This window comes from Balaenoptera musculus, chromosome 1 (genome assembly GCF_009873245.2).
Source record: "Balaenoptera musculus isolate JJ_BM4_2016_0621 chromosome 1, mBalMus1.pri.v3, whole genome shotgun sequence".
NCBI classification, from domain to species: Eukaryota; Metazoa; Chordata; class Mammalia; order Artiodactyla; family Balaenopteridae; genus Balaenoptera; species Balaenoptera musculus.
In genome coordinates this window covers 53,539,376-53,552,964 of record NC_045785.1, presented here as the reverse complement: position 1 = coordinate 53,552,964, position 13,589 = coordinate 53,539,376, and the positions used below count along the sequence as shown (strand labels likewise).

Genomic DNA, 13,589 nt, shown 5'->3' with positions numbered 1-13,589 from the left:
AATAGTGGGTCCTCCAATTTTTTTTCAAGATTATTTTGACTATTTTGAGCTCTTGCATTTTCATAAGAAGTTTAGGGTCAGCTGATAATTTCTGCACAAAGGCAGCTGGAATTTTGATAGGAATTACATTGATTTGGTAGATCAATTTGTGGAGTGTTGCCCTCATAACAATATTAAGTCTTCCAATCCGTGGAATGTTTTTCCATTTATTTAGATCTTAAAAATTTATTTAAACAATGTTTTGTAGTTTTAAGTGTACAATTCTTGTCCCTCTCTTGTTAAATGTGCATCCCAGTATTTTATTGGTTTTTGATGCTATTTTAAAAGGATTGTTTTCTTAATTTCATTTCCATAATGTTCATTTTTAGTGATAGAAATACAATTGGCTTTTGAATATTGATCTTGTACTTTGAAACCTTTTTGAATGTGTTTATTAATTCTAATTTTTTTTTCTTTTCTGGATTCTTTAGGATTTTCCATGTATAAGATCATGTCATCTGCAAATCAAAATAGGTTTACTTTTTTTTTTTCCTATCTGGATGTCTTTATTTATTTTTCTTTTCTGATTATCTTGACTAGAACCTCCTGTACAGTATTAAAAAAAATGGCAAGAGTGGATATCCTCGTCTTGTTCCTGACCTTAGGGGGAAGGCATTCAGTCTTTCACTATCAAGTATGATGTTTGCTATAGGTTTTTCATAGATGTAATGTAGTAGTTTGAGGAAGTTCCCTTCTATTCCTAACTTTTTGAGTGTTTTTGTCATGGAAGGATATTGGATTTTGTAAAATGCATTCTTTGAGTTTATTGAGATGATTTGTATGGTTTTTTGCCCTGTAGTCTTTTAGTATGCTGTATTGCATTAATTGATTGGTTTTGGATGTTAAACTAATCTTACATTTCTGGGAGAAGTCTCACTTGGTCATGGTATATAATTTTTTAATATGTGTTGTTAGTCTGTTTCCTAGTATTTTGTTTAGTATTTTTGCTTCTATATTCCTAAGGGATATTGGTCTGTAGTTTTTCTTCCTTGTAATATCTCTATCTGGTATTGGTATCAGGGTAATACTGCCCTCATTGAAAATGAGTTGTGATTTTTTCCTTCTGATTTTTGGAAGAATTTGTAAACAGTTGGTATTAATTTTTCATTGGAAGTTTGGAAGAATTCACTAGTGAAGCCACCTTGGCTTGGTCTTTTCTTTGTGGTAAGTATTTTCATTACTAATTAGATCTCTTGTTATAGATCTATTCATATTTTCTCTCTCATCTTGAGTCAGTTTCAGTACTGTGTATCTTTCTAGAAATGTGTTCATTTCATCTAAATTATCTAATTGTTATCTAACTGTTGACCTACAGTTATTCATAGTATCGCAGTATAATCCTTTTTCTCTCTAAGGTCTGTAGCGATGATTTTAGTAATTTGAGTCCTGTCTGTGTATTTTTTTTTAAATAAATTTATTTATTTATTTAATTTATTTTTAGCTGCATGGGGTCTTTGTTGCTGTGTACGGGCTTTCTCTAGTTGTGGCGAGCGGGGGCTACTCTTTGTTGCGGTGCGCGGGCTTCTCATTTTGGTGTCTTCTTTTGTTGTGGAGCACAGGCTCTAGGCATGCAAGCTTCAGTAGTTGCGGCACGCAGGCTCAGTAGTTGTGGCGCATGGGCTTAGTTGCTCCGCAGCATGTGGGATCTTCCTGGACGAGGGCTCGAACCCATGTCCCCTGTATTGGCAGGTGGATCCTTAACCACTGCACCACCAGGGAAGTCCCCTGTCTATGTATTTTTTTCTTCATTAGTTTAACTAAAGATTTAAAAATTTTATCTTTTTGAAGAATCAGTTTTTGGTTTCATTGATTTTTTTTCTATTGTTTTCCTAGTTTCTATTTCATTTATTTCCACTTAGCTGTTGTCTTTTTTGGTATCCTTTCTTTCTTTTTTTTTTTTTTTTTTTAACATCTTTACTGGAGTATTGCTTTACAGTGGTGTGTTAGTTTCTGCTGTATAACAAAATGAATCAGCTGTATATCCCCATATCTCCTCCCTCTTGCGTCTCCCTCCCCCGCTCCCTATCCCACCCCTCTAGGTGGACACAAAGCACCGAGCTGATCTCCCTGTGCTATGCAGCTGCTTCCCACTAGCTATCTGTTTTACATTTGGTAGTGTATATATGTCCATGCCACTCTCTCACTTTGTCCCAGCTTACCCTTCCCCCTCCCCGTGTCCTCAAGTCCATTCTCTAAATCTGCGTCTTTATTCCTGTCCTGTCCCTAGGTTCTTCAGAACCAGTTATTTTAGATTCCATATATATGTGTTAGCATACAGTATTTATTTTTCTCTTTCTGACTTACTTCACTCTGTATGACAGTCTCTAGGTGCATCCACCTCACTACAGATAACTCAATTTCATTTCTTTTTATGGCTGAGTAATATTGCATTATATATATGTGCCACATCTTCTTTATCCTTCATCTGTCAATGGACACTTAGGTTGCTTCCATGTCCTGGCTATTGTAAATAGAGCTGCAGTGAACATTGTGGTACATGACTCTTTTTGAATTATGATTTTCTCAGGGTATATGCCCAGTAGTGGGATTGCTGGGTCATATGGTAATTCTATTTTTAGTTTTTTAAGGAACCTCTATACTGTTCTCCATAGTGGCTGTATCAATTTACATTCCCTTGGTATCCTTTCTAATGCTTGCTTTGGGTTTAGTTTTCTCTTCTTTTTCTGGTTTCTTAAGATGTAAGCTTAAGTTACTGATTTGAGATCTTTCTTTTTTTGTAATATAAACATTCACAGCTATAAATTTCCCTCTGAGAACTTCTTTAGTGATATATCATATGTTTGGGGATTTTGCATTTTCATTTTCCTATATCTTAAATGTTTTTAAATTTCCCATTTTATTTCCTCTTTTGTCCATTGGTTATTCAGAAGTGTGCTGTTTAACTTCCACATGCTTATGAATTTCTCAAATTTTCTTCTTTTATTGATTTATAGCTTAATTCCATTGTTCTTGGAAAACATATTTTATATGATTTGAATCCCTTTGAATTTATTGTATTTTGTTCTATGGCTTATTATATAGTTTGTCTTGGAGAATTTCCTGTGTGTGCTTGAGAAGAATGTGTATTCTGCTTTTGCTTAGTGGCGTATTCTATAGATGCCTGTTAGGTCTAGCTTGTTTATAGTTTTGTTTGTTTTCTACAACATAGTTGCTCTGTTGGTTTTGAATTATAGGGTTATGTTGCAAAGACTTTGAATGCAAGTTATCTTAAATTCTTTTTCAAACTCAAGTGCTAAGACTGAGGGACCATTATATGGTGACCAAAATTTGCATTGTGTGCATATTTCCTAGTAAATACATAGTTCCTCTGTAGCTGTTCTTCATAGCTTATATTGGGTTATATGCATAATCTTTGTGTGGTAGAGACTTATTTTACACTGGAGAAGTTTTTAAAGAGAACCTGAAGATTTAGGTTTAATGCTTCCTTACAGATCTCCCCAGAAGTGAAATTCTTCTACTGTAGTCAGTATTGCTGAGGGGATAATTTTCAACTTTAGTGGATATTTTCCTGTGTTTGGAAGACTGCTTTAAAACACATTTTAAATATTATGGAAATGAATATCTTACTTTTTTTCCTTGGTAGAACGAAAAGGGTCTTGGTCAGAGAGGAGGAATTCTAGTCTGGTTGGCAGAAGATCACTTGAAAGGACAACAAGTGGAGATGATTCTTGTAACTTGACCAGCTTTCGACCTGCTACTCTCACAGTGACAAATTTTTTTAAGCAGGTATTGTTCTGTCATGGAGGAATGCTAGGGGGCTATTCGTACTTAAATTTCTTGTGATTTCAGAAAAATCATAATTTTCCATGTAGTACATGTACATGTAGTAATTGATTGTGATTTTAACAAGTTAAAAAAATTAAGAATAAAAATAAAAAATATAAGACAAAATAGTATTATAACTGTTTTTTCATCATTATATTTATTTAAATGTTGGCATTGATTAGTAATGCTTCCAAATCAATCATCCACATCTGTATCCTATTTCTTAATTTTAATATTTTAACTTTTCTTAAGCATTGATATTTTATGGATTTTCTTAGAGTAGGTGTGTGGTTACATCTGTCTTCCCCACTCAAGTTGTTTTTGACCTAACATACCACATCCATGGTATATGGAATAGAAATTTCAGGCTCTAGTAGTGCATTTTTGTGCTAAAATTACTTTTATAGGTGAGTTTACAGGTCCAAAAAGTTCTTGATCAAAGATACTTTGTTCTTTGCAAGTATATTTCCTGTACTTGAGTCAAATCAGTAGTTTTCAAGTGCTGGTCATGATCCAATAATGGTAATGGAAATTTAGTAAATAACACCCAGCTTAAAAAAAACAAACAAACCAGTAGAATAGAAAAATAATAGTGCATTGCACTTAGTGAAGTTAAATATTGCTTCAGTAGGCTTTTTTCCCTCCAATTTTTGTGTGCGTGCATACCTGTCTATATGTGCATACATGGTGTATGTGCTACTGGATTTTGTTGTAGAATGAATTTTATACTCTGAATCAGGATCAGAAAATTTTGAAAGTCTGTCTAAAGTAACCAGAGGACCAGAACATTTTAAGGATGGAAGAAAATTTGTATTAGTGTGATAAACTGAAGAAGGGTACTATGCATGTATTTTGGAGCAGATTAAAGGAAAATGCTAAGTATTGCCTCAAAATTCCTCCTTCTGTGGTGTTATTCTAAATAAGAGGAGAAAATCCTGGCCTAGTGACACCTTATAACTTGAGAGGGCAAGGTGTTTAGGGCAGGATGTGTTATGATTTGACAGCTAGCTGTCTAATATAATGCTACAGTTATATATCAGTAGCACTTACAGGCAGCTGCTCTGAGAGACTCAAATGGAAAATAAAGCAGGTGAGAAGGGTCTGAAGTGGTAAGGGTTTTTTTATTATGGATAATAGTGCAAGAAAGAATCTAGAAAAGGCCACAGTGTTACTTGAATGAGGTGATAGGCCACATTTAGCTATGGAAACAGGGCAGTAGATTTACTTGTTACAGTGACACAACCTTGTAGCTGTAACATTTCTCTCTCTCTCTCTCTTTCTCTCTGTCTTCAGCTGGTATATCACTTCTGCCACTATTTCCACAGCTCTTTTTTTTTTTTTTTCTTCAGCCTGTTTTATTATTGAACTAGTATTATAAACTTAAATCAATAAGTCATCCATCCACCCACCCACCTGTTTATTCAACAAATATTTTGTGAGCATTCATCATGTACTGAACACTGTTGGAGACTGGTAACTGGAAACTGGAACAAAGTGATTGTGAAAACTTAAAAAAAGATGATTGCTGGAAATATGGAGCAATGGAAAGTATTTGCACTTGACTTTTGTACAGTTCTATAATTTTTTAACTATTAACATATATGATTTTTATAAGTATTTTTAAATAGCTAGGATATTATGCATCAGGCAAGTGCATATTAAGTAAAAAGCAGAGATTACAATTTTAATAAAGTAGAATTCAAGGTACAATTTCTCCTAAATGAGATACAGAAGGCAGGTTATTTATTTACTTATTTATTTGTTTGTTTGTTTGGCTGTGCCGGGTCTTAGTTGTGGCATGCAGGATCTTCGTTGCAGCATGTGGAATCTTTTGTTGTGATGCACAGGCTCTTTGGTGCAGTGCGGACTTCTCTCTAGTTGTGGCACGCGAGCTGTAGAACATGCAGGCTCAGTAGTTGCGGCATACGGACCTAGTTGCCCCATGGCATGTGGGATCCTAGTTCCCCAACTAGGGATCGAACCCTTGTCCCCTGCATTGGAAGGCGGATTCTTAACCACTGGACCACCAGGGAAGTCCCCAGGTTTTTTTTTTTTTTTAATGAGAGATTACTGTCCACGATTGGGATATAGTAATCAGGAGTGTTTATGTACAGATTCGAAATGTGTCAGGCCAAAATTATTGGAAATACATAGAGATTTAAAAACAAAGAGTAAATCCATACATTAGTTTTAAAGACATTTGTTCTATTTGTTGACATGTTTAGAAGTTATCTGTTGCTTCAGGAGTACATAGCAGTACATGCAGTGTGGAGGGATGAGTGTCAGCTAGGCTTATTCACATGTTTGGAGATTGACTGGGGTCAACTGATCTAGACTGACTTCTGCTGGGAAAACTGAAATGATTCAGACCTTTTCCATGTCTCTCAGCTTCCACTCTTATCCTCTAGCAGGCCAGCTTGGTCATGTTGTTATAGCAGTGACAGAAGTTCCAGAGAGGGGGCAAGCTTACTTATGCAAATGCTTTTCAAGTCTCTGTATCATGTTTGCTTACTGATTAGAACAAGTCTCCTGGCCAAGCCTAGGGGAAAGAATTGTGTCCCACCCAACAAAAGGCATGGAAACAGACAGGGAGTAAAGAATGGAGACCATTAATATAATCAATTTAACAAGTGAAGGAGACAGAAATAATTGAATCTTGAGATAATCTGAATGTATTCTAAATAAGGACCATTTGAAGATCTGTATTCATTTCTGTACTCAAAAGGAGAGAATATGCTCTTTTAGCAACTGATGGAACATTTACAATAATTAATTGTATATTAGGTCACTGAAAAAATCTTCTTGAAGTCAGATTCTCTAACTATAACTCAGTAAAACTAAAAACCATTTATAAAAGTATTGACAAAAATCTCCAACCACTTAGAAAATAAAAATCACTTTTTAAAATAATGACATACAACTGCATTATTATGAACTTTCATCAAATCTTTAACCGTGGTCATTTTTAAGTCTTTTGTCATTTACAGACAGTTCTGGGTGTACTCTGATGATTTTGCAAATATGTTCCTATAAAAGGGTTTCATCTTCAAGAAATTCATGGAAAAGACTCTGACAAGTACAGGTTTCTGGTAACTGACTGTACTGCTAAACTGAATGAATAAGCATTTTCAGAACTCTAATGAAAAACTGATGAACTCATAAAAGTGCTAACAAAAGATCAAGATGAAAAAAAAATTAATTACATGGGACTGAGTGAACTGATGAGGATGAGTATAATTTTTGTGACTTTCTGTCTGAATTTAAAAAAAAAAAAAAATCCCACAAGGACTCAGAGGCAAAGAATATACAAATCAATTTTCACTGCAAAGTAAAGGAGCTGTTACAGTGGAGGATTACTGGACTGAATGTCAATATTATGACATAGTATGAGTGTGTTTCATGTTTGGTAATTGCAATCATTGTTGCTTTTGTTGTGGTCATCCATGTACAATGCTTGGTGTCAGTCTATTTATGTCTTGTAAAAATAAAATACAGTGTGTGTGTGTGTGAATAAAAAAACAAAAAAAACAAACAAACAAAAAATAATGACATAAAAGAAGATCAGTTCTGTATCCTGTTTAGAATACAATTGTGAACAAATGAGATCTGGCTCAAGGTGAGCTCACAATAATAAAGGAGGCTTAAATATGTTTATTACCAAATAGGATAAAAAGACAGTATATGAATTACACATTAAAAATAATAAGATGTCAAATGCAGGAGGTTTGGATTAATAAAATGTAAAGACTGACTTTTGAATAAAAGAATAAAATCAATCTCTACCTATTTTAACTGTAAGAAAAAATATTACATTAAATTGAGAATTCTTTGTTAATTGGACATGGTTCGGCTTTTTGTCTCTTTTCCCCCATTGATTGAGGTCTTTTTAGAGTTTTCTTTCTGGTCTTATTATCAGGATAGTTATCTTGTTTTTTTTAAGAGTAGTTTTTTGTTGTTACTTCTTTCTTTTCTTTTTCAAATGTAGCCAGTGCTCTACATTTTGCATTTAAGAAATTTGATGACATAAAGTTGAAAAGACAAATGAAAACTCAAGTGTAACAAATTTATGAGTGTCATATATATATATATACACACACACACATACATACATATATATGTCTGTTTTCTGTCTATATTCTTGTTTTCTTCTCTTTATCTCCCTCTAACTTGCATCGTTTTTTCTATATTTTAGAGTGCCCTGTAACCCCTTATAAACATAGATAATGGGCTGTAAATAAATCTATAAAATTTAAAAATAGATAGCAATATTATAGGTCTTAATATAACTTGAAAGCAAGAAGGAATAAAATAGGTTAGCATATTTATTTTTAATCATAATTATATTAATTTAATTTTACTTTTCATTCAGACTGAATTGAAGGAAGAAGGGCAGGATTATTAACAGGCAATGTAAACTTATTTTCAATGTACTATATTTTTTAAATCTAATACTTTTTCCTCTATTTTTAAAATCAGGAAGGAGATCGCTTAAGTGATGAAGATCTGTACAAATTCCTTGCTGATATGAGAAGACCATCTTCTGTTTTACGGCGACTAAGACCTATTACAGGTATTTTAAAATTTTGTATAAATGTGATGACAACTATTATCATCATTAATAATTGCATTTTTTATAATTATCTTTTCCTTTTTTCACTTATCTAGCCCATATGTGTTTCTATGCTCAATACCTGTCAGCCTTCTTCATTTCATTATTCTGCTCTCATGTAGTCTAACAGTTTGGTTGCAGGATTCAGTACCTTTGATAATTTGAGTACGGAAATGAGAATGATGAATAATATTGTGGCTTAACATTATTTTCTAGAGGGAAAAAAATACATGTAATGGTAGATATTCAGAAATAGATTCATATTATGATCAGAACAAACCATTCCAGAGTAAAACTATTTTGAAATCTACCAAATTTAAAGTAAATCATTTAATCTTCAAAATGTTGGCTTGTTTCTATACTAGATCCCTCTGGTTTTTTTCTTCTTTTTTGCCCCCTTCTTCCTTTCCATTCATTGATTCAGTAAGCATTTATTACTTTATGTCTGTATTAGTAATTTGTAAGTTTGAGACTTGATAAGACAAAATAATTTAGAGGTCTGAGATGATAGCAATTTTGGTTTCTTCCCAGACTTCTTGCAAAAATAGGATCTAAATCCTTCCAAAAATACTTTTAGTGTGAAGTTGTTATTTATTATGTTTACATTGTTTTTATAATGTATTTTTATATGCAGCTCAGCTGAAGATAGACATTTCTCCTGCACCTGAAAATCCCCATTATTGCCTAACACCAGAGCTGCTTCAAGTGAAGCTTTACCCTGACAGTAGAGTTAGACCTACCAGAGAAATTTTGGAGTTTCCTGCAAGGGATGTCTATGTTCCAAACACTACTTACAGGTAGCACATTTTAATTTTGGAGAATTCTGAAATAAGATACTATATATTCTAATATTAATAGAGAATGAAACTCTTCAAAAATCTTTTGTAGCTTTGTTACTTATTCCATTTCTTACTTCAAGATTTTATTAATAGCTGTAATGTGTTAAGGTTATTAAGCTATTAAGCTGTGCAAGAGGTATAATGTTAGTTACCTTACATACATTATCTTATTTAATGCTCATAGCTTGAGGTAGGTATTACCTTCATTTTAGAAGTGAGTAAACTGAGGGATAAAGAGGTTATACTTTACTGTGTTGGAACTAGCGTTTGAATTGTGGGTTGTTAGGTTAAAACATTTGAACTCCTAGTTACTGTATTTCCTCATGTGTTCTGATTAGCAGAATCTAGCATTACACATGGATCATATGTATGTGCCTGCACTATGTTCTAACAATCAACAATATTTGGTGACTCTACATTACTCAGAGAATACTTGACACAAGGTTATTGGATAGGCTTTTAGGCTGAACCTGCATAACTCCAGGTGTACCATTTAGATATACTCTTTATGAATGAGGCTCCCTTTATTTGTGAATGCTGAGACCATGGCTTGACATGTCTACTGGGATACCCAACAGGGCCGCTCAGACCTAAGTTTCTACCTAGACTTCCCCATCTTAATGTATTTCACCACCGTTTACCCAGTTCCTGAGGCCAAAAGTTTTGGAATCAAAATGATTTCTCTCCTTTTGTTATTCCTCACATTTACTCCTCTGCGAAGTTTTGTAGGCTCTGCTTCAAAATGAATCCCAAATCCAATACTTTGTACCTCCTCCACCTTTAAAATTCTAGTCAAGTTACCATCCAGATCAGCACTGTCAAATAGAAATATAATGGGAACCACATTTGTAATGTGAAATTTTATAGTTGCTACATTAAAAAAAAATAGAAACAAGTGAAATTAATTTTAATCATATGTTATTTAACCCAATATATCTAAAATAGTATTTTAACATGTAATAAATGTAAAAAATTCTTTTACTTTTCTTCCACTCCTACTAAAAATCTTCAAAGTCTGGTGCGTATTTTACACTTAAAGCACATCTCAGTTCAGATGAGCCACATTTCAAATGGTCAGTAGTCAGATGGGACTAGAGGCTAATATTGGACAGCCGCTGATCTCGAATTTTGTGTACCTTTTAAAATTTGATCTTATTTCTACCCCTGCCTCAGTCAATTCTCAGCGTTGTAGTCAGAGAGATTTTTAAAAGAGATAAATCAGATCATTTATTCCTCTGCCAAAAGCCCTTCAGTGGCTTCTATTATAAGCAGAACAAGAATGAATTTTTTTATAGTAGTCTATAAGACTATATGATCTGGCTCCTGCCTTTCTCTAACGTCATATCTTACTGATCTCTGTCTTGCTCATTTTAGCCTCAGTGGCCTTTTTGTTCATCCTTGAACAAACAAAATTCTGCCTAAGATTTTTTGATGTTTTTTCTTCTCTTTGCCTATTATGTTTTTCCCCAGATAGTCACATGACTTGATTCCTTAATCAGACATATATCTGCTTACAGGACATTCTCGTCACCCTAACTAAAAAGATCTGCTGCTTCCCTACTCTAGCTTTTTACCCTTCCTTGTATTTATCATTATCTGGCACTGTAATGTGTAGTTATATGATCATTTTTTCTCTTTCTCATTAGAATGTAATTACTGTAAAGGGCAGGGACTTGTCTGTTTTGTTTACCACTTTATCTCCAGCATATAGAATAGTGTACAGGCACATGGAGAGCACACAGTAAATACTTACTCAGTGAGTTAAGAAATAAGACATTGTACAGTGGTGTGAATGGAATTTAGAGTCATGCAGATATGGGTGTGACTTCTGACTCCACTGTTTATTGTTTAAGTAACTTGTTTTAAGTTACCAATTTATTGGCACTCAGTTTTATTAATAAAATGTGAGATGATAATACCTGTCTTCTCTTGTGAGGGTACAGAGCGCAAAGCATTGCACGTGATTGGCACATAGTGTGAGTAAAATTCCTGGAAGATAGGCTGAAGAAAATATATACTGCTTTTTCAAACGAAACAGGTAATATAAGTATTCTCCTATAAATTATGTATATAACTACTTAAAAGGACATGGAATAAAGAAGTGATCCAAGGTTTGTATTGAACAATTTAGAGGTTATCAACTCTCTCTCTTATCTAGTACAGGAATCTCATCTAGAACATTCCTAACTTGTGTTTATCTGTCTTGCCTCTGCTTGGATTATTTCAGAGACAGGGAAAATGGAATTGGGGACTATGAGGGGTCTTTTCTTTCATTTTCCTACTTACCTTTGTTATTTATTTACAAATTTATATTTTTTAAACAAATTATATGAATATACTTAAAGTTCACATAGTTCCATAAGGCTTAAAATTAAAAACAGAGGTCCTTCATCTTATTCCTACCAACTTTTCCCTACACTGATGTCTAATCTTTATTGTCACTCACTAGTAACTCTTTTTGATCCTTCTTTTGGTATTTTACTCTTTGTTTCTAAATAGCATGTTCATGCTGCTATTTCTTGATTCTTTTTCAAGATTTAACTCTGATATCTCCTCCTTAAAAAAATACATTTATTTGCATAAATCCAGAAAAAAAAACTATACTTGTCAGCTCTGTAAAGCTTCTTGCAATACAGTAAAATATATCATATTATCAATTATTTCCTCGCTTGCACCTTCCTTGGTCCCTTTGCAACTAAATTATAAGTTAGTATGGCAGGGGAAGTTTTCTAGGCTCACTAGGCTTACTATACAGTTGTCATCTTAGAGCCTATTCACCATTTTCCTAGAAATTCTGTTTGCATTTCTTTTGCAATGGAGTTCTTATCTCCTATATATTTTTTTCTTTCTTGGTACTCATTATACTGAGAGCCTTTAGTATCTTCCTGGATTAGGGTATAGGAAAGTACCTGCACATACTATATGCTTGATAGAAGTTAGTCATTATTATTATCATTGGCTTTATTAGATTACATTTACCCAATCGTTACACAACTTGAGAGAGATTGGTTTGAAAGCTTAAGGATACTGGGCTTTTGGGGTGTAATTGGCTAAGAATGATTTTCAAAAGGAAGGTTATCAAAGTCACTAGTGGCCTTCTTTGTATTTTTACTTGGGCTTCCAATGTCCAGTGAGACCTGAATTCCAAATCGTATAGGTTGCTTATTCTACTTAGTACTGTTAAAAAATTTTAGTCTCAGGCAGCTAATATTTTTTAGGAATTTATAATTTTTTAAAAAAACCTTTCACTTATCTAGAAAATCTAGCTTAGGTAGAAATAATTTTAGAATGATGGAAGGAGATATACTCAGCAGATATCAGCTGACACACAGATATCATAAAATTTTACATAAATTTCCATAAATATTTGCTGACTGAATTGTTGTATTGGATCACAATAATACTCTTCTAGCTCAGTTTGAATTCTTTCTACCTTCTGAGGCATGTTTCAAGGTAAGCAGTGATTTCTGGTAATACATGTTAGTAGGCATTATGCAATCTATATGTGTACATTTTCCCAGTGAATAATGTTTAAAAAAGAAAGTAAAGTTGACACAAGGACTCCTTTTAGTTTATATATAGCCATTATCTCTTTAACTCTGCACAGCAGCCTGCACAGAGCCAATACGATTATCCCTGTTTTATAGATGACAAAGCTGACATTCCATAGGGTTCAAAATTATATCTGAATGAAACAGAAATGTAAGCAATTTTAGTGTGAGGTTTTTTTTTTTTTTGGCCGCTTGGCATGCAGGATCTCATTGCCCTAACCAGGGATTGAACATGCACCCCCTGCAGTGGAAGCATGGAGTCTTAACCACTGGACCACCAGGGAAGCCCTATGAGACTCCTTTTAGTTTATATATAGCCATTATCTCATTAACTCTGCACAGCAGCTTGCACAGAGCCAATACGATTATCCCTATTTTATAGATGACAGAGCTGACATACTGTAGTGTTCAAATTTGTATCTGAAAAAAACAGAAATTTAAGCATTTTTAGTGTGAGTTTTAAAAAAGTATTTGCACATTGTATTTATTTTTAGTAGTAAACTTGAGTGTACTTTAAAGGGTTTCAAGGGATAAAAAAGATTTAAAAAATTATTGTCTGAGTAGAGGGAGAATGAATGGACGTGATTGAAGCAAACATTGAAGCAAACAGTTTTTATGTTTGAGATGGAATCTCTGATTTTATATTTTCTAAAATGTCATTGAAACCTCATTTTATAAAGGCTTATTAGGGAGATTGTTAATCCTATTTTCATGACCTTGAACTGCTCATTTCACACCAATTGAGTAATTTTGCCCTATTTGATT

At 33.6% G+C, this 13,589-nt stretch overlaps 1 protein-coding gene across 6 annotated transcripts in view; it reads left to right on the top strand.

Annotated features, from left to right (window-relative positions):
- The window catches only part of DOCK7 (dedicator of cytokinesis 7), a 188,205-nt gene that overhangs the window by 49,940 nt on the left and 124,676 nt on the right, over nt 1–13,589 (top strand). For all 6 annotated transcript variants that reach the window (XM_036849754.1, XM_036849774.1, XM_036849764.1 and 3 more), the window contains exons 12-14: nt 3,644–3,786; nt 8,302–8,395; nt 9,069–9,231. In XM_036849754.1, the coding sequence (XP_036705649.1) occupies nt 3,644–3,786; nt 8,302–8,395; nt 9,069–9,231 (400 nt within the window). The remainder of the gene's footprint in view (nt 1–3,643; nt 3,787–8,301; nt 8,396–9,068; nt 9,232–13,589) is intronic.